Source organism: Musca vetustissima, unplaced genomic scaffold (genome assembly GCF_032173495.1).
Source record: "Musca vetustissima isolate MV318-11 ecotype Yass unplaced genomic scaffold, APGP_CSIRO_Mvet_v1 utg9403, whole genome shotgun sequence".
In the NCBI taxonomy this organism is placed as follows: domain Eukaryota; kingdom Metazoa; phylum Arthropoda; class Insecta; order Diptera; family Muscidae; genus Musca; species Musca vetustissima.
The window spans coordinates 63,207-83,744 of NW_026887996.1; the positions used below are offsets into that span (position 1 = coordinate 63,207).

General features: G+C 38.7%; 1 protein-coding gene across 1 annotated transcript in view; it reads left to right on the forward strand.

The window, feature by feature from the left end:
• Window positions 1-17,731, forward strand: part of LOC133335825 (echinoderm microtubule-associated protein-like CG42247) — a 77,373-nt gene extending 59,642 nt beyond the window's left edge. The window contains 9 exon segments of the mRNA XM_061544123.1: window positions 10,955-11,071; window positions 11,143-11,531; window positions 11,767-11,916; window positions 15,618-15,789; window positions 15,881-15,976; window positions 16,037-16,435; window positions 16,497-16,917; window positions 16,989-17,385; window positions 17,451-17,731. Of these exon segments, the coding sequence (XP_061400107.1) occupies window positions 10,955-11,071; window positions 11,143-11,531; window positions 11,767-11,916; window positions 15,618-15,789; window positions 15,881-15,976; window positions 16,037-16,435; window positions 16,497-16,917; window positions 16,989-17,385; window positions 17,451-17,727 (2,418 nt within the window). The 3' untranslated portion in view covers window positions 17,728-17,731.
• The last annotated feature ends 2,807 nt before the right edge of the window (window positions 17,732-20,538 follow it).

Sequence of the window (20,538 nt, forward strand, 5' to 3'; positions counted from 1 at the left end):
ACTTCCAGGCATTTGGCATTTATCGATGAAAAAGAAAATTACAAATTGTTTTCCAAAGGGAAAATTCCAATGAATACAGGATTGTGTAAGTGTTGAATGGTAATGTTCGTTATAGCGTTAACACACCCACTTACGTACATACACGTATTGGAAACTACCTAACCCTTATAGTCATTACACTAATTGTTGATTGCTTTCGTTGAAATTGTTGTAACATCTCTCACAGCCATCTACACCCATGTACACTTACATACCATTATCGAATGAGATACTCACTTTGTTACTGACTCCCGCAAGGCTATCATTAAGAATAAAGTAGCTGCACTTGGATGGCTTACTGAATGGGTGTTTGGCCAGTTGTTGGCCGTGTAATTGCTACCACAATCATGGTTTGTCTATACCAACGTTTTTTTTTATACCCTTCACCACACTGTGGTACAGGGTATTATGTCTTTGAGCATATGTTTGTAACAGGCAAAAGGAAACGAGATAGACACATGGTTCCTTTTGAGAATATGCATAGAATCACTTTTTAAGTCGATTTATGCATGTCCGTCCGTTCGTCTGTCTGTCTGTGCATGTTAAATTGCAAACAAAGTACAGGTCGCATTTATGATCCGAATTGGATGAAATTTGGCACAGATCACTTATTCGGCCCAATGACGAATCCTATTGAAATTGGGAAAAAATCGGTTCAGATTTAGATATAGCTCCCATATATATATTTAACCGATTTAATGTAAACGGTCCCTATATATCTTTCGATTTGCACGAAATTTGGCACAGCCTAATCATTTAGGTCTAGAATGATGTCTGCCAAGTTTCGTGAAAATCGGTCCAGATTTAGATATAGCTCCCATATATAGTTTCGTCCGATTTCATGAAATTGGTGCCCCAAAGTCCCTATATATCTTTCGATTTGCCCCCAAGTCCCTATATATATGTTTCGATTAGCACGAAATTTGGCACAACGTATTGAATTAAGCCTAGAGTGATGTCTGCCAAGTTTCGAGAAAATCGGTCCAGATTTAGATATAGCTCCCATATATAGTTTCGTCCGATTTCATGAAATTGGTGCCCCAAAGTCCCTATATATCTTAGATATAGCTCCCATATATATATTTAACCGATTTAATGTAAACGGTCCCTATATATCTTTCGATTTGCACGAAATTTGGCACAGCCTAATCATTTAGGTCTAGAATGATGTCTGCCAAGTTTCGTGAAAATCGGTCCAGATTTAGATATAGCTCCCATATATAGTTTCATCCGATTTCATGAAATTGGTGCCCCAAAGTCCCTATATATCTTTCGATTTGCCCCCAAGTCCCTATATATATGTTTCGATTAGCACGAAATTTGGCACAACGTATTGAATTAAGCCTAGAGTGATGTCTGCCAAGTTTCGAGAAAATCGGTCCAGATTTAGATATAGCTCCCATATATAGTTTCGTCCGATTTCATGAAATTGGTGCCCCAAAGTCCCTATATATCTTTCGATTTGCCCGAAATTTGGCATAGCATACTGAACTAAGCCTAGAGTGATATCTGCCAAGTTTCGAGAAAATCGGTCCAGATTTAAATATAGCTCCCATATATAGTTTCGTCCGATTTCATGTAAATGGTGCCCCAAAGTCCCTAAATAACTTTCGATTTGCACGAAATTTGGTACAGCCTAATCATTTAGGTCTAGAATGATGTCTTCCAAGTTTCGTGAAAATTGGTCCAGATTTAGATAGATATAGCTCCCTTTTATTATAGATTGATTTTAAGTAATTGACGCACCAAAGAACCAATAGGAACAAAACGTTCTGAAATTAATATAACCTAACCTGTGACAAGCTTAATATTTGGATAGACCTTCCATATATATTTTCGCCCGATTTCAAGTAAATTGGGCATCAAACTCCTCATGTTAGTCAGATTGACATCAAAGTTTGCACATCGTACAATATTGAGCATAAAATTATATAGTTGTGTTTTCTAGAAGTACAGACATAGCCCAACGGATGACCTATTTATATTTGTTTAAAGTCGATTTACATACTTTATCGATAGATCTAGGTAGATTCACATTTAGATAAATATCACATATTTTATTTCATCCAATTTCATGCTAATAGTCCTGTTTAATATACCCATAGTGGTGAAGGGTATCATATAGTCGGCCCCGTCCGGCTTTACTACTTTCCTTACTGGTTTTGTTTGGCTTTTTGTTGCCAATATTTTTTCCTGTACTTTCTCACTTTAGTTTTGGCTCGTTGCGTATCGCATAGATGTTAACAAAGGCGTGAAATTGCCAATTGCGTGTTTTTTGAACGAACAATTTTTTGTATGTTGGATATAAATCTTCTTTTTTGGCCAGGATATTGGATAGTGTTGAATGAAATAGAGTCATACATCATATTTACAGCTCAATAGATTTGTAAGTGTGATATTTATTAGTTTCAATAAATGTTTAGAGAAACGTAATAATTATAACCCACACACTGCGTTGAAGCCAGTTATTGCGGATTTCCCCCGAAACTGGATGACACATTTTTGGGAAATGTTGAACAAAAATTACAAAAAACAAGTATACAAATATTGCCGAAAGATATCAAGACGCCGATGGATCTTATAGTACATTTACACTGTACTGGATTCGTTAACCCAGTGGGTTTAAATTGTCCATACCATTGGATATATGCCAAATAAATCCTCATAAGTTAAGTTAACCCGGGAAAAAGTTGTCATGTACATGCCGTTTTATCTTCCAAGTTGACCTAAGTTTACTAAAAATATTACAATATGCAATGTCTGGATCAAAGCGGATACTCCATTCGCTTGATATTAGATTTGCATTCTTTATTAATCCTCCTCCAACTTATTCTTTATTGTAGCATAATATTTTACGTTTTGTTAAGAAGTTCACCGATATTCCCCATCTTGATATAAGTTAGGAAGAAATATGACGATGGATGAAATCGGTTACTCCCTTCGAGTAAATCAAATTCGATTTTTCGATAAGGCACATTTTTCTCTCGGATAAACACATTTTAAACCTGTGAGCGGAGGAGTTTAGTCGGATGCACTATAGGTCAAATGACCACTTTTTCTGTGCAAAATTAATAGCGGCAACAAAATCATAGTATTCGTCATGAAATTTGGCCCAACTAATTTTTTTGTTACTTGAATCGTTATTTTTGAATTTGGAAGAAATCGGTTCAGATTTGGATATAGCTCCCATATATATATATACATATATATATATATTTTCGTCCGATTTTATGTAAATGGTTCACCATACTGCCAACATTGGTCCGATTTAGACAAAATTTTGCACAGAGTATTGAATTAGGTCTAGATTGGTATGTGTCAAGTTTTGTTGAAATCGGTTCAGATTTAGATATAGCTCCCATATATAGTTTCGTCCAATTTTATGTAAATGGTGCACCATACTGCCAATATTGGTCCGATTGAGACAAAATTAGTGCACCGAACTGAAAATGTTTGCCCGATTGGGACAAAATGTAGCACAACGTACGGAATTTAATCGAGTTTGACATCTGCGAAGTTTTGTTGAAATTGGTCCTAATATATATATAACACACATATATAGTTTCGTCCGATTTTATGTAAATGGTGCACCAAACTCCCAATAATGGTCCGATTTAAACGAAATTTTGCACAGCGTACTGAATTCAGTCCAGTTTGGCATCTATGAAGTTTTCCTGGAAATCGGTCCATATTGAGATTTTTGTTATATGGTGCACCAAACTTTCAATATTTATGCGATTGGCATGCAATTTTCTTATATATTTCAGAATGTCATGTGTATGGTTTTTATTGGCTCAAATATCTATGTAGATCACATTTGTTTTTTACCCGATTCCATGTTAATGGTCATCCAAAGATGGTATGTCTCTTCTATCAACAGGATATTGTACACATTATCATTTTTGTTTGTACCCAAAGTGGTAAACGGTATCATATAGTCGGTCCAGTCTGACTTTTGATCTTTCCTTACTGGTTGTCTTTGAAAACATTCATCTTTCTGTGACATTTTTCCAAATTTTGCGCTTATGTTAAGCAAAATTAATGTACTATTTGTTTTAAAAATTTCTCTCCTTCATCCGAAATGTTGTCGACAGCAATTTTGCTCACTACATGTTTGAAAACAGCACCATGTTTTTTCTTTTTGTTACCTCCTTTTCGCCATATTTAAAAAAGTTAGATTTTTTATACGGAAGTTGCCTAGATAAAAGAGGCATTACTCGTAAAACGCAAAAAATCGCAATTTGAAATAAACCTAAATTAACTCATTACTTATCACTTAATTTGTGTGCAATATTTAAAAGAGGTAATATTGGGTCATTTTTTTTATCAAATTACATTAACTTTTTAAAGTCTTCATAGACTAAAGGGTTATTTTCAAGTATAGTATCGCAAACATAAAAATGTTTTGATTTAATATAAAATACTCACTTGTATCTATATTTTCCATTTTACACTAATTAATTATTGTAAACACAATCGAAATAATACGCACTCAAAGTTGACTAAGCCCCACAGAAATATAAGCATATTTATAGAATAAATTGTATTGAGCGACTCGCACGGCCAGCTATGTAACGGTACTTTATATTTAGCACTAATAAATATCACGTGTATCTATTTTAGAGTAACAACAACAACTCGTGAATAACGACACTTTGATTTTCTCCAACTTTGCACAGAAAAACCGGTCATTTGACCTATAGTGGGATGGTGTCGAACATATTATACCCTAAAGAACTACTACGAAAATGTAACTTTCAGAGACTATATTCTGTTCTTGGGCAATATTTCGCGATATTTGCACCCTCTTAGACCGATTAACGGTCAAAAGCTGTCACTTTAGATTTTGGTAGATTTGACCCTGGGAATAGTGGCCGATCATCATCTAAACAGCGACTAGAATATATGACAAAAATAAAGTGTTCCCTTTCATGCACAACATCATCGAAATTCATAGGTGTCGTCCTTGACCATAACCGGAACTCCATGTACAATATCAATGCGATCAGGACGACATTTCGGCCCCCTAGTGGGGTAATATTAATACCAGGCAATATTATAACACATAAACAACTTTAACCCTTTGAGCCCCGAATTTTTTTCCGTAATCATAGAACAATTTTCTGTTCACAGATTAAATGCGATTATCCTAGATAGGATATGGACAAAATTTGACATCACTATATCCTTGCATTCGGGAGAGTACATTCATTTTGAATTATTCTCTATATTCTATTTTACAAGAATCAAAAATAATTCTAATGACAGAATTAGTACATTTCGAATACGAAGCTATTTAAATGATTTGGAATGTATACACATATTAGTACTGTACAAATGTGTTCCCTCTTCTCTGAATTAAAAAGCTCATAACTTTACCAAAAATTTGAATTTTTTAGATTTTTCTTGTGATATGTGTCGTCCATAATCAGGTCTTGACATAGGAAATCCAAAGAATGCATATCTATTAGCTGTATAATAAATATAAGCTCTAAAACATTTTGTTGCCTGCGGGCAACATTGTGCCACAAAGGGTTAAATATTGACATATAACTCCCTTATCCGAGTACATACAACAATATCAATTTAAAGGTAAACCACTCCTCTTGGATATGATATCAACTTAATAGGGTGTTAACCTTCAGGAGTAAATATATATTCCCCAGAATACAAATTTTGTATTTTTTCACACAGATATCTAGGTCTATTTGAACCGCTTCACCGATCTTCATCAAAACAGTCATACTTATTATTTGGCCAGATTTCCTTCCTGGTATAAAATTTCGTGGTTTTGGGGTCACAATTGAACCCTGTAGACCAGAAAAATCACCACGCTCCTGGAGGCCTCTTGAATAAACATATTTTAAATAATATTTTCCTGGGATAAACATTATTTCAGAAACCTCTACCTAGAGGTCTCTATACCAATAATTCTTTAAAAAATCTCCGCCTGGAGACTTCTGGGATAAACATTCTTAAAGAAATCTACACATAGAGACTTCTAAGAATCCTTGCCTGGAGACCTTTCGGATAAACGTTCTTTAAGAAATGTTCGGCTCAAGAACAACAAAGCAGCAGGAGCCGATTGGTTACCAGCCGAACTATTCAAGACTGGTGGCCAGATGCTAGTCAGGAGCATGCACTAGCTGATTAGCACAATTTGGCTAGTTGAATGCATGCCCAATGATTGGAACCTCAGCATCCTGTGTCCCGTGCACAAAAAAGGAGACAAGACGATATGTGCCAACTATAGAGGAATATGTCTCCTTCCCATCGCATATATAGTACTATCCAGTGTGCTGTGTGAACGATTGAAGCCAATGGTCAATGACATCATCGGATCATATCAATGCGGCTTCAGACCTGTCAAATCCACCATTGACCAGATTTTCACTCTGCGCCAAATCCTGGAAAAGACCCACGAAAAACACATCGACACATACCACCTATTTGTCGACTATAAAGCCGCATTCGACAGCGTATCCCTTCAGAGGTGTTTAAAGCCATGTCTGCGTTCGGCATTCCTGCAAAATTAATACGGCTATGCAGGATAACTTTAAGTGGCACAAGGTCAGCAGTTAAAGTAGGAAAGGACCTATCGGAGCCCTTCAATACCGAACGAGGATTCAGACAAGGTGACAGTTTGTCGTGTGATCTTTTTGAACATTCTACTGGAAAAGGTCATACGAGACGCAAATGTGAACAGAAATGGCACTCTGTACACCAAACAACACATGTTACTCGCCTATGCCGATGACATCGATATAATGGGTCGAACATTGCGAGCGGTAACAGCCACCTTTGAACAAATTGAAAAGGAGTCTGCCAAAGTGGGTCTGGCGGTAAACGGCGAGAAGACCAAGCTGATGGTATCAACGTGCAAGACGTCCAGTAGACTCGAACCAACTGTGGAACTTGAGAACTACAGCTTCGAGGTAGTTAAAGACTTTATATACCTTGGTACCGCCATAAATAAAACGAATGACATCAGTTTTGAAATTCGGAGAAGGATTGTGATGACCAACAGATGCTACTATGGTCTAAGTAAGCAGTTTAGAAACAAGGCCACCTCCCGCCAGACCAAACTCACACTTTACAAGACTCTGATACTACCCGTGCTATTATATGGATCAGGAGCATGGGTACTTGCGCAAGCAGATGAGGCAGCTCTTGGGATGTTTGAGAGAAAAATTCTCCGAAAGATCTACGGGACGATCTGCGTCGACGGTGAATATCGGCGTCGAATGAACCACGAGCTTTACAATTTATACACGGACATCGACATAGTCAGTCGTATTGAGCTGCATCGACTTCGGTGGCTAGGTCATGTTGTGCGGATGAATGAAGATGCCCCAGCTCAAAAGGCATATAAAAATGAGTCCACTGATGGCTCCCGTAGAAGGGGAAGGCCATGAATTAGATGGAAAGACCAAGTAGAAAAAAACACCTTGGAACCTGGTCTTCCAAATTGGTGGACTTGCGCACAAGACCGACTCGCTTGGAAATTTTTTTAAGCTCGGCTTATGGAACAACCTTTCTATAACAAGCCAGCTAAGTAAGTAAGTAAGAAATCTCCGTCAAGAGATCTTTGGAAAAACTTTCTTTAAGGAAGCGATGTCAGGTGATCTCTGGGATAAACATTATTTAAGTAATCCTGGCCTGGAGACCTCTGGGGACAACATTCTTGAAGTAATCGATGTCTGGTGACCTCTGGGATAAACATTTTCTTTAAGAAAACCATGCCAGGAGACCTCTAAGATAAACATTCTTTAAGAAGTTCACTCCTGGAAACCTTTGAGTTAAACATTCCTTAAGAAATCTCCATCTGGAGATATCATAAATATATATTGGTTAAGAAAATCACGCCTGGATACCTCTGAGATAAACATTTTTTAAGAAATCCACGCCTGTGGGCATATGGGATTAACTATATTATATAAATTCGCGATATCCTTTAAGAAATCTACGCCTGTAGACCTCTGTGATAAACATTATTTAAGAAATCTATGGCTGCAGAAAATACATTCTTTAAGAAATCCACGACTGGAGACCAGTGGTATGAAGTACATTTAAAAAAAACACGACTGGAGTCATCGTTTATTTAAGAAATTCATTGCCTGATCCTGAAAAAAAATATTTCTTAAAAATCCAATCCTGGAAATCTCTTTAAAAATACTGCATAAAAACGCATACCTTAAAGTCTCGGACTATTCCGATAAAGGAACGATAGGAACTAGATACAGTCCTTTAGTTCCTATAGTTCTTTTTCTGATCTCGTACCTTTATTTGATCTTGTTCCTTTCACTGATTCACGACTGGATTCATCGGAGATAAAAGTTTATTTATGAAATCTACTCATGAAGACCTCTGGATTCATCGGAGATAAAAATTTATTTAAGAAATCTACTCATGAAGACCTCTGAGATAAACATTCGTTAAGAAAAAAATATTCCTAAAAAATGTCACTCCTGAAAATCTCTGTAAAAATACTACCGGTAAATTCACCAATATAGATAGTTCTTTACTTCAAGGTATGGGGTTTTATACCTTATAGTCACGAACTATAATTTCTTGTATTGGTAGGACATTTTTAGGATTGACAAATGCATATGATGGCTTCTCTCTCTCTCTTCGCAGGGAATCAATTGGACATTGGACAAATTGATCCAAAGATGTCGAATTTTCAAATAAGTTGTTATATTTCGTAAATCTTCCCGTTAAGGTATTAAGTTCATGACTTATTTCTAGAAATTCATTGCCGAGTATTTTTATTTTTCATTCATTCAACTATGGATGAAAAAAAATCAGAACTATGTGAGCGAAAAAAAACAAGTGAAAAAGCGTTAAGATCGGCCGGGCCGAACTTTGGATACCCTTCACCATAGGTACTTGAAATGAAAACATAGGGAACATACCAAAAAATGGACCTATACCGACATTTCTACAAACCGATTATGTAAACAATAACTATACCCTCAGCCTTATGACTAATTAGTGTGTATACACTTTCACACGTTGAAAATGTGCCTCATCGATGTTTCTTTGGACCAAATTCGTTTCAGAAAAATTTGATTTCATCCCATCTTATTATGTCTTCCAAACTTAGTTCAAGTCCGAATTTGGGGAATATCGGTCCATGCCTTCTGGTACCTCCCACACAGGGGCCACAGCTAAGCCTAAATGCGGGTTAAAGTTCACATATAGTTCATTATCGAACCGTACGTTCTAGTTTTTTATCTCGATATCCTTCGCAGGTGAAATGATTACAACAGAGTGTTAGAACCAAACCCAAAACGCGGAAAAATCAGATAATTATATTAATATAAAAAATGGGGTTATATGGGGGCTACGCCTAAAAGGGGTTGACTATTAATAATTTTTGATAGGGAGATTTGTTTCCATATACGGCTACAAAATACCAAATTTCAGTGATTTCGGTTGAAAAACGCGCTCAACAACCTCAAAATGCCGAAATTTGTGGGTACCTTTATATGGGGGCTACCAGAAAAAATTGACTTATATTTATAATTTTTAGTGGATATATTTGGTACTCAATAAGAACCCAATGTACCAATTTTCAGCGAATTCGGTTGCAAAACGCGCTCAAGAAGCCCTAAACACCGAAAATTGGGTTACACTTATATGGGGTCTAGCAGAAAAAATTGGCCTATATTCATAATTTTTTGTGGAGTGATTTGGAACCTTTTAAGAACTCAAAGCACTAAATTACAGCCAATTCGGTGGAAAAATACGACCGAAAGCCCCAAAATACTGAAAATTAGGAGGTACCGTTATATGGGGGCTACCAGAAAAAGTGGACCTTTATTTATAATTTTTTGTGGAGACATTTAATACCCAATAATAAACCAATGTACCAAATTACAGCGAATTCTGTTGAAAAACGCACTCAAGAACCCCAAAATACCGAAAATTGGGGGGTACCCTTATATGGGAGCTATGCCTAAACGTGGACCGATATATCCCATCTTCAAACTTGACCTGCCTGCAGACAAAAGACAACCCTATGCAAAATTTCAACACCCTATCTCAATTCCTTCCGAAGATAGCGTGATTACAACAGACGGACGGACATGACTAGATCGTCTTAGAATTTTACCCTGATCAAGAATATATATACTTTATAGGGTCGGAAATGAATATTTCGGTGAGTTACAAACGGAATGACTAAATTAATATACCCTCCATACTATGGTGGAGGGTATAAAAAGGACGATGCAAGACCGAGATTCAAAGAAAATAATTTATATGGTGCAAAGAGACTACAATAGGGAACTAGTTCCTTTCTAAACAAAGGAACGACAAAGTTCAATCCGCTCCGTGAACTATATTGAATAACTCTAAATTCTAGGGAAATTTTTAATGAAACAATTCTCTCCTGGACAAATTTTTACCTGCAGTAATTCACGCTTGGAGATCACTGAAAAATGCCTTCCTTAAGCAATCCTCTCCTGGAGACCTCTGGAAATTTGCTTCCTAAAAATCCATGCTAAGAGAATTCTTAGAAAATGATTCCTAAAATTGAAACCTTAAGATTTCAATTCTTAAAAATCTTTAAATAATTATGACTTCAAAATTTGAAATGTATTTAATTCAATTTACGTGTTTGTATAAATTTTGGTTCATTCTATAATTATATTTGGAAGATCTTCTGTTGAACATTTCAATTTCCAGTCAAATTCAACAATCTTTGTCTTCTTACTATTCCACACACCATCATAACACTACCATCTACATATTAATAACCTATCAAGAAATCTGTGAAATCAATATACAAACTTTTGTCATATTTGTCGAACGTGATTTTCACACACTTCTTGCCAGATTGCTGCTATTTCATTTTGTTATTATCAAAGCTAATATTTGTTCCATCACATTTTCCTGTTTGTCATTGCAGTGTCGTGTCTTACTCAATCTACGCACTTCACAGCCATTCGAAGAAGTGCTGGAAGATTTGGGTCAAGTGCTGAAAATTAATGGAGCTAAGAAAATGTACACGGGCACAGGACAAGAGGTATGTAGAGAGAAGTAATATTGATTGGGAAGTTTTTGTAACCAACAGTTAATGGATTATTTTCTCCCCAGGTACGCAGTTTTTCACAGCTACGCAATGAATTTGCCGATGTGGACACGTTCTATTTGGCCACCGGTACAGCGCTGATTGCCGGCTCACCCATACGTCGTTCACGTTCACGACCTTCGGTAATGGCTGCCGCTCCCATACTTCCAACCGAAGATCTTCCAAAGGTTCCTTTACGTGGTGCACGACCACGCAGTAAAAGTCGTCCACGTATTTTATATGCACCGGAAAGTGAAATTTTACGCACAAATGGGGAATACAGTATGATCGATATGATGAAAGAAGATCCAACGAAGGTCACTATTAGGGGACTTCGACGCACATTTTATCCACCACTACATCATGCACCAGCCGATAATACACCACCAGATAAGAAATTGCAATTACAATGGGTGTAAGTATGCCGAGGCGAAAGATGTTATTATTTTTCGGCAGGTTTCACATGCTGTAATATGTCGTTTATCGAAGTTTTAAAGTTCTGTGGCCACACAACAAAAATTAAAAAATATTTTTTTAGGACAACAAAAATAATTAGACTTTCAAAGTTATTTAGTTAATAATTGCCATGGAACTTTAAAAGTCGGGTATCCGTATTTGTGATATTTCAAAATCAATTTTCCTTCTTTTAGCCATGGCTATCGCGGCATTGATGCCAGACGCAATCTTTGGGTCTTGCCATCCGGCGAACTTTTATATTATGTTGCTGCAGTCGCCGTTTTACTAGATCGCGAAGAAGATGCTCAGCGTCATTACACCGGACATACAGAAGATATTATGTGGTATGTATTAGTTTTTATCGCGAATATTAATTTCGAAATAATAAGTGTAAGAATTGCATCTTAGAATTTAGGGATTATCGTTCCTGAAGCAGTTCACTCTGTAAAATAACTAGTTCAGTCATTTAATTCCATAATTCCTTTTAGTTCAATCGTTCCTTGAAATTTGTAAGTTAAGTCAGTCAAGAAGGAACTAGGTGAACTAGAGCAAAAATGAATGGCTGAATCAATGGGAACTATTTGAAAGATTGTTCCTTTAGCGGAATAGTCCCTTTTAGTTCAATCGTTTCTTGGATTTCGTAAGTTAATTCAGTCAATGAATGAACTAGGTAAACTAGAGGAACTATATGAACGTTAGCTCCTTTAGTGAAATAGTTCCTATAAATTAGTCAATTTAAGTATGGCCTAACACTATTATTATCCGTAGAATTTAGAGATGAGATTTTCGTTCCTAAGGCGGTTCACCCTGTAAAAGATGTAGGTCAGTCACTTAGTTCCATAGTTCAACCGTTTCTTGAAGTTCGCAAGGTTATTTGGCCAATGAACGGGAAGATCTATATGAACGATCAAATCAAAAGAAACTTGGCAAACTAGAGATATAAACGATCGCGCCATTTGACATCAAAATATCATTTACCGAAAAAGTGGAACATCTTCGTGCAAAATTTTTCACAAGAACAAGATAGGACTTTCAAGAGAAGACGAATCATTGTGCATGACAATGCGATCTCTCACACTTCTGCTAAATTCCAAAACGTGAAATTAATGGATCATCCGACGTTCAAGCGAAACATGAAACCCAATGACCCACTCAAAAAAGGCTCGTGGGGATTGGTGCAAAGAAATGTTTTTCAAAAGATGTTAAATATCGTTTCGTATAACGAATCGCAGATTTCTTTGTATAAACTCGAAACAAAACTGCAATCAACCGTGTGGGTCTTCGAAAATAAGCCGAATCCGAAAGTTGCTCCTTTTCTTTTCGGCAAAATTGATCATGTGGTTACTATTCTACTTGAGCAAGAAAGGACTGTCAAGAGAAGACAAATCATGGATCATCCGCCGTACAAGTGAGATATGAAACCCAATGACTTCTATTTTTCCTGCAGATCAAGAAAAAAATTATGATCAACGATTTTCCCCACTAAAAAAATATGTTGGAGAATACTTTGTTTATTGATAGAGCCATAAACCTAACCTCATAATCGGAGTTAAATGTTTGCCGTTTCAAAAAAGATGACGGTAATAACCTAGCCATTAAGGGCGACCCTTCTCATGACGATGTAACCTACTTTTTGATGCCTAAAATTGAAACTTGTGGTATCGTCGACATTTGGTTTCAACAATTTATTGAGAGAACTACTCGGTGAACAGAGAGTTTTATGGTATGGGACTGTCGGTTGGCCATTAAGATCGTGTAATATGACATATGTAAAGTCTTCCGATCAGAGCTTGAAGCAAAACGCAGAGTTCTGGTATATAAAGAGTTTGTGAACTATGGCCGCTGCAGAATGCGAGTAGGCAATATGAACAGCGACATCCAACGATTTTACAAAAATCTGACCTCGCCGGTATAATGGTTGTTGATTATCTTAAACTAGTTCTTCATAATGGGCATTGGTGTAAGATGAGTTTATAATTATATTAAGTATTACTCATGAAACCCATATTCATAAAACCAGGGGGTTTAATTTGACGTATACGCTAGCAAAATAAGCGAAGAACCCTGCAAGAAAAGACAAAAGGAAGTTCGTAGAAAATTGGGCAAAAACAGCCGAAGAAACAGCTGGCCAGAACATAAAATATCGTAATGCAGGATATACAGGATTTCATTTGGGGGGGTGTTGTGTCACTAGTACAAAATGAAAACATAAATTTACTGTGAAAAAAATTCAGTTCGGGGCTACGTCGCTTAAAGCTTATGATGGTAGAAGAAAACCCCCAGCTGGGGTTTGAATTATCTAAGTCTAAAAAATGAATCAATATTCCGAATAGTTCATATGTTATGCGTACGTATTATTTGAAAATCCGGCCCAAATCTATCAAATTAAAACCGGGTTTAAACAAACCCCTTAGCTAAAAATTCAAATCCCGGCTAGGGGGTTTCTTCAGATTTTGGCGGTCCATATTGCTTCAAGATTTTAGTTCTGCACAGTGTGACCACCACCACAGTAACGTCAGGACCAACACTAATAATAATAATAACAGTCCAATGGAAGATTCGTGTAACGCTCCCAGCTTAAATGAAATAAAAGAGAAATTCTTCGACCTCACATCATATCAGCTTAGGAGGAAGAAAGTGGAATACCTCATATTATATGAAATTGAGAGTAAGAGAGGCATGGTTGTGCTGTTACCCAAAAAAGAAACTTGAAAGATTGTAACTACTGTAAAGGAATAACCCTGCTCGACACCACACACCGAAGACAATTACATAACATACTGAGAGATGATGCAGCCTCATTGAGCAAAAAGGATGTAAGCCAGTAAAAAATCCGAATAATTAGATAGGTGTACGAGGATGCTTCAGCAGCAACACGGAAATTAAGCAAGAATTCCCTATGAAATTCTTATTGTTCAAAACTGTACTGGATGAAATAAGGAATGAAGTCTCCTTCAGAGAAGACGTATAGCATGGAGCCTCTCTCTCTCGCATGCAGTCAAAATTAGAAGGGTTGGGTAGACTGGATCAGAATGTTTGAAGCTCTCTAACAAAAAGTGGAGTTGCCGAAATGGATGTAATAAATAGAATGCCAGAGCAGCATTCGGACTACTGCCGGGTGGAGAAGTTCTCATATATCCAATAAAACCAAGATACAAAATATTCGAAGCATGTATAAAATCAATTCTGCTATCCGGTAGTGGCTTGTGTCTGCAGAAGCTGCAGGTATTCATAAACAAATGCCTCGGGATTATACATAGAATATGCTGACCCAAAACCATAAGTAAATAAAGGTCTGGAACCTAACAAACTAGAAACCCATACAAATGAAGATTACATGTGGCTACAACATAAGAGTCCATAATCAGAATGGCGTTTGAATAGAATCGGCAAGGATCAGGAAATCGAAAAGAAACTCATGGCGACGAACAATAGCCCAAGAGCTAAGACAAAATACCTTACATGGCAAGAATCAAAATGCAACGGCATTTTATCTAGTAAGTTGACGATGCTTTCTGGAAGCCCTAAGAGAAGTGATAGGAAAAATGGTTAGAAGATCGAGTGGGTTTCGTAAATTTTGACGAATGAAGAGACATTGATGGCAGTTAGTACAAATCTAGGGTTGATATAACTAAAAATTTATCCCTGTTTGACTAAATTCTCCCTCCTCTACACAAGAGACTCTCAGCGAGACATTAACTATATCGACGCCTCCGAACCATAGTATACTAAGTCGACTTAGCATGTTTTAAAGTTCTTTACGTTTTTAGATACTACGGTCCTTAATTTAAATTCTCTGAAATTTTGGTAATCATCGGCCAATCCAAACCAAAGTTATAAGCAAAAATGTACTTAGCATGGCACGTAAGATATAAGAAACTTCCATACCTTGAGAGCTTCTACTGAAACTCACTTTTCAGACTTAGTATATTATTCTATGGAGGCGTCGATATTTATTATAAAAAAAATGCCTACTCGCTAAGTGAATACTATGAACACTACTTTCTCGACTATTTATCTTTTCTTCTTATCGTTATTTGTTCAGCATGGACGTACATCCTTCACGAGAACTTGTGGCATCGGGACAAAAAGCTGGACGTGATCGAAAATCTCAGGCACATGTACGCATTTGGAGCACTGAGTCCTTGCAGACGTTATATGTTTTTGGTATGGGTGAATTGGATACGGGTGTGACTGCGGTTGCCTTCTCACAATTGGTAAGTAAGACCTAATTTTAATTAGGGAAACTAATTTAGGCATTCATAAAGAAAATATTTCATTATTGATATTAACTTTTTAATTTTTTAGAATGGAGGTAGCTACATTTTGGCGGTGGATAGCGGGCGTGAAAGTATACTCTCCGTGTGGCAGTGGCAATGGGGGCATTTGTTGGGTAAAGTTGCCGTAAGTATTCTCGAAGGATATATCATGAATTATTTTCGACTTAAAATACCTTTTTTTCAGACTTTACAAGAAGGTTTATCTGGTGCCGCCTTCCATCCTCTAGACGATAATTTAATTATAACACATGGTCGCGGACATTTGGCTTTTTGGCATCGTCGCAAAGATGGCTTTTTCGAGCGGACAGATATTGTGAAGCAACCGTCACGTTCACATGTTACCAGTGTACAATTTGAACCGGATGGTGATGTTATAACCGCCGATTCAGATGGTTTTATTACCATCTATTCGGTTGACTCCGATGGTGCCTATTTTGTACGCACCGAATTTGAGGCACACACAAAGGGTATTGGTTGTCTGATAATGTTGGGTGAGGGTACTCTGCTATCGGGCGGCGAGAAGGATCGTAAGATTGCTGCCTGGGATTCATTGCAAAATTATAAGAAAATTGCCGATACCAAGGTAAGTGGGAGGGAGGGATTTTAATTTATAAAGGGATTTATTGGATTTCTTTTGTCTTTAGCTTCCTGAATCTGCTGGCGGTGTACGCACAATTTATCCCCAACGTCCGGGACGCAATGATGGCAACATCTATGTGGGTACCACACGCAACAATATTTTGGAAGGTTCCTTGCAACGACGTTTTACCCAAGTTGTTTTTGGTCATGGCCGCCAATTATGGGGCTTGGCCGCCCATCCCGAGGATGATCTGTTCGCCACGGCAGGTCATGACAAACACATTGCTTTGTGGCGTAAAAGTAAACTTATTTGGACCATACAAACGGGCTATGAATGTGTTTCGTTGGCATTCCATCCGTTTGGTACTGCCCTGGCTGCTGGCAGCACTGAGGGTCATCTATTGGTTATTAATTGTGAAAATGGAGCGGTTATGTTGACACTAAGGGTGTGTGGTTCACCCATAAATTGTGTGGCATTTAATCAAGGTGAGAGCACACAAAATGGCGCCCAACGTTTCATGTGTGAAATAACATGTTTTCTTCTTCATTCGTTTCAGTGGGCGATATGATTGCAATGGGTTCTCAGAATGGCAGCATTTATTTATTCCGCGTCTCCCGAGATGGTTTCTCCTACAAGAAAGTGAATAAAATCCGTGGCTCTCAACCGCTGACCCATTTGGATTGGAGTATGGATGGTAATTTTGTGCAAACGGTGACAATTGATTTTGATTTGCTGTTCTGGGATGTGAAATCGCTGAGTCCCGAACGTAGCCCCATTGCCATGAAAGATGTCAAATGGTTGACAAGCAATTGCACGGTTGGATTTTTGGTGGCGGGAATGTGGAGTAATCGCTACTATAGTAATAATAATACAATTATATCTACCTGTACACGATCCACGGCCCAGGATATGTTGGCCTCCGGTGATGCAGATGGTTATATACGTTTGTTTAGGTATGTCTCCGTCACCAGCTGAGGATGGATATTTTATTTATTAATTGTTTTGTTGTTGATTGCAGATATCCCTGCATAAGCCCCAGGGCCGAATTTCACGAAGCCAAAGTATACTCAGGCATGGTGGCCTGTGTACGCTTCCTATTTGGCGATCAAACTTTGGTTACTGTCGGCGGCACTGATGCCTCGTTGATGGTTTGGGATTTGGTAGAGGAATAGCTGAAATGGCCACCGTGGCGTACAACTGCACAGTATGAGGCCCGCTACTCGGATTACTGGCGTCGTCGAACCTCCAAACAATCCTCCACCGTGTTGGATAGCGATTCTTTGGAATACCAGTAATGGGAGTAGTTTGCCCTTAATAGACATTATCCAAATCCTTCCTTCCTCACCAATAAACAAACACACATACAAACAAACCACACAGAAGAGATATAGACATTTTTTGCATTTTATTTTTACCATGGCTTTTTACAAAAAAAGTAGAAGAAACAAAAATTTAAAAAAATAAAATCTATTAGTATAATAAAAAATAAAAATATTTTCCAATTGATCGAACTTCCAAAATGAAAGTAGTAGAAAATATGGAAATCTTCCCGACATAGTTTTTTTGGTCTTCCTTTAATTTCATTTCGTTAATTATTAGTTTTCCAAAACTCTCTCTCCTATATCTACTATCTGTATTTGTTTCCTTATACCCCTTCCTTCCTCCCTCCTCCCCTCTCCCCCTTAAAAGTTCCTTTTCCCCCCTGCCCCCTACTCTACAGACTATAAGCCACTGGTGGACTTTATCTTATCTTTGACAACAACAACAACAGAAAAATACCTACAGATAACTCAGCCATTTTTTATACATTACATATTTCATTTGTTCCGATTTTTGGACTACATCTATATATATTTTTGAATCCCTCCTCCATCATCTGATAAGGATTATCCTCTCTATCTACAACTTGTCGTCCATTTTAGTGAATAAAAAATAATAATTAAGAAGAAGAAGAAACCACATTTTATCTAGTAATCCATTTTCGTAGTTTAATGAAATGAAACAGAGAACAAGAAGAAGACGAACAACAACAATAACAAACAAGAAAATCCCACACCCAAGTGCACTTTGATTCATTGAAACAAAAAAAAAACGAAAAACAAAATAATGTTTAGAAAAACAAAATTTAAAATTATTATTTATTTGTAATATTAAGATTTTGAAAATATGCAAAAGAAAATGTGTTTAATAAAACTACGAATAATGTTGGCAATGAAAGAGTATATTAAAAACAAACAAAAAATTATATAATAAAAACAAAGTTAAATAAAAAAAGTTTTAAATACTTTATGTTTAACGTGACCGTTTCATACATTATGCACGACCCCAGTTAATGTCAACCCACCTCAATATTTAGTAGTAAATAACGTCTCACCCTAAACCTAAGCCAGTATCATTACCTGCGTACTTCAACTTCATTGCATTAAACAACAGACAACTTCTTTGAAGTACACAATAATTCTCATTCACTTCATAGTACCATACGGATATATGTTCCACTTTGCCATGCCGAAGTGGTCGACCTCGGACGTTACCGAACTACGAGTGACGAAGATGTGTGGCTTGTCCGCAGTCTCGTATACTGGTGAATGTTAACGACGATTCGACCTCGCTCATAGCCAGCTCCCCGCTCTTTGCCAGCTCCTCGCTCTTTGCCAGCTCCTCGCTCATTGCCAGCTCCTCGCTCTTTGCCAGCTCCTCGCTCTTTGCCAGCTCCTCGCTCTTTGCCAGCTCCTCGCTCTTTGCCAGCTCCTCGCTCTTTGCCAGCTCCTCGCTCATAGCCAGCTCCTCGCTCATAGCCAGCTCCTCGCTCTTTGCCAGCTCCTCGCTCTTTGCAAGCTCCTCGCTCATAGCCAGCTCCTCGCTCTTTGCCAGCTCCTCGCTCATAGCCAGCTCCTCGCTTATAGCCAGCTCCTCGCTCTTTGCAAGCTCCTCGCTCATAGCCAGCTCCTCGCTCATAGCTAGCTCCCCGCTCATAGCTAGCTCCCCGCTCATAGCTAGCTCCATACTAGCTAACTAACCGAACTAACCGAACCCTGAAAACCCGAACCTGCCGACCAACAACGAGTCGATTGTATCCTGCCCTGAACCAGCAAGCCCCCGAGCCTGCCGACCGAACACCAACGAGCCGACACCAGCAAGCCGAGTCCTGCCCTGATGACCGAACACCAACGAGCCGACTGTAGCAAGCCGAGTACCAACGAGCCGATTGCATCCAAACGAACATCAACGAGCCGACATCAGCAAGCCGAGTACCTACGAGCCGATTGCATCCAACCGAACACCAACGAGCCGACTGTAGCAAGCCGAGTACCTACGAGCCGATTGCATCCAACCGAACACCAACGAGCCGACTGTAGCAAGCCGAGTACCTACGAGCCGATTGCATCCAACCGAACACCAACGAGCCGACATCAGCTAGCCGAGTATCTTCGAGCCGACTGTAGCCAGCCGATCTCCAACGTACCGACATCAGCTAGCCGATCCCCAACGAGCCGACTGTAGCCAGCCGATCTTCAACGAGCCGACATCAGCTAGCCGAGTATCTTCGAGCCGACTGTAGCCAGCCGATCTCCAACGTACCGACAGCAGCTAGCCGATCCTCAACTAGCCGACTGTAGCCAGCCGATCTCCAACGTACCGACAGCAGCTAGCCGATCCTCAACGAGCCGACTGTAGCCAGCCGATCTTCAACGAGCCAACGTCAGCTAGCCGAGTATCTTCGAGCCGACTGTAGCCAGCCGATCTCCAACGTACCGACAGCAGCTAGCCGATCCTCAACGAGCCGACTGTAGCCAGCCGATCTTCAACGAGCCGACATCAGCTAGCCGAGTATCTTCGAGCCGACTGTAGCCAGCCGATCTCCAACGTACCGACAGCAGCTAGCCGATCCTCAACGAGCCGACTGTAGCCAGCCGATCTTCAACGAGCCGACATCAGCTAGCCGAGTATCTTCGAGCCGACTGTAGCCAGCCGATCTCCAACGTACCGACATCAGCTAGCCGAGTGTCTTCGAGCCGACTGTAACCAGCCGTACACGTTCGAGCCGACCACAACCAAACCCGAATACCAACCAGCCGATTAGTTGCGAGCCGACTTAACCACCC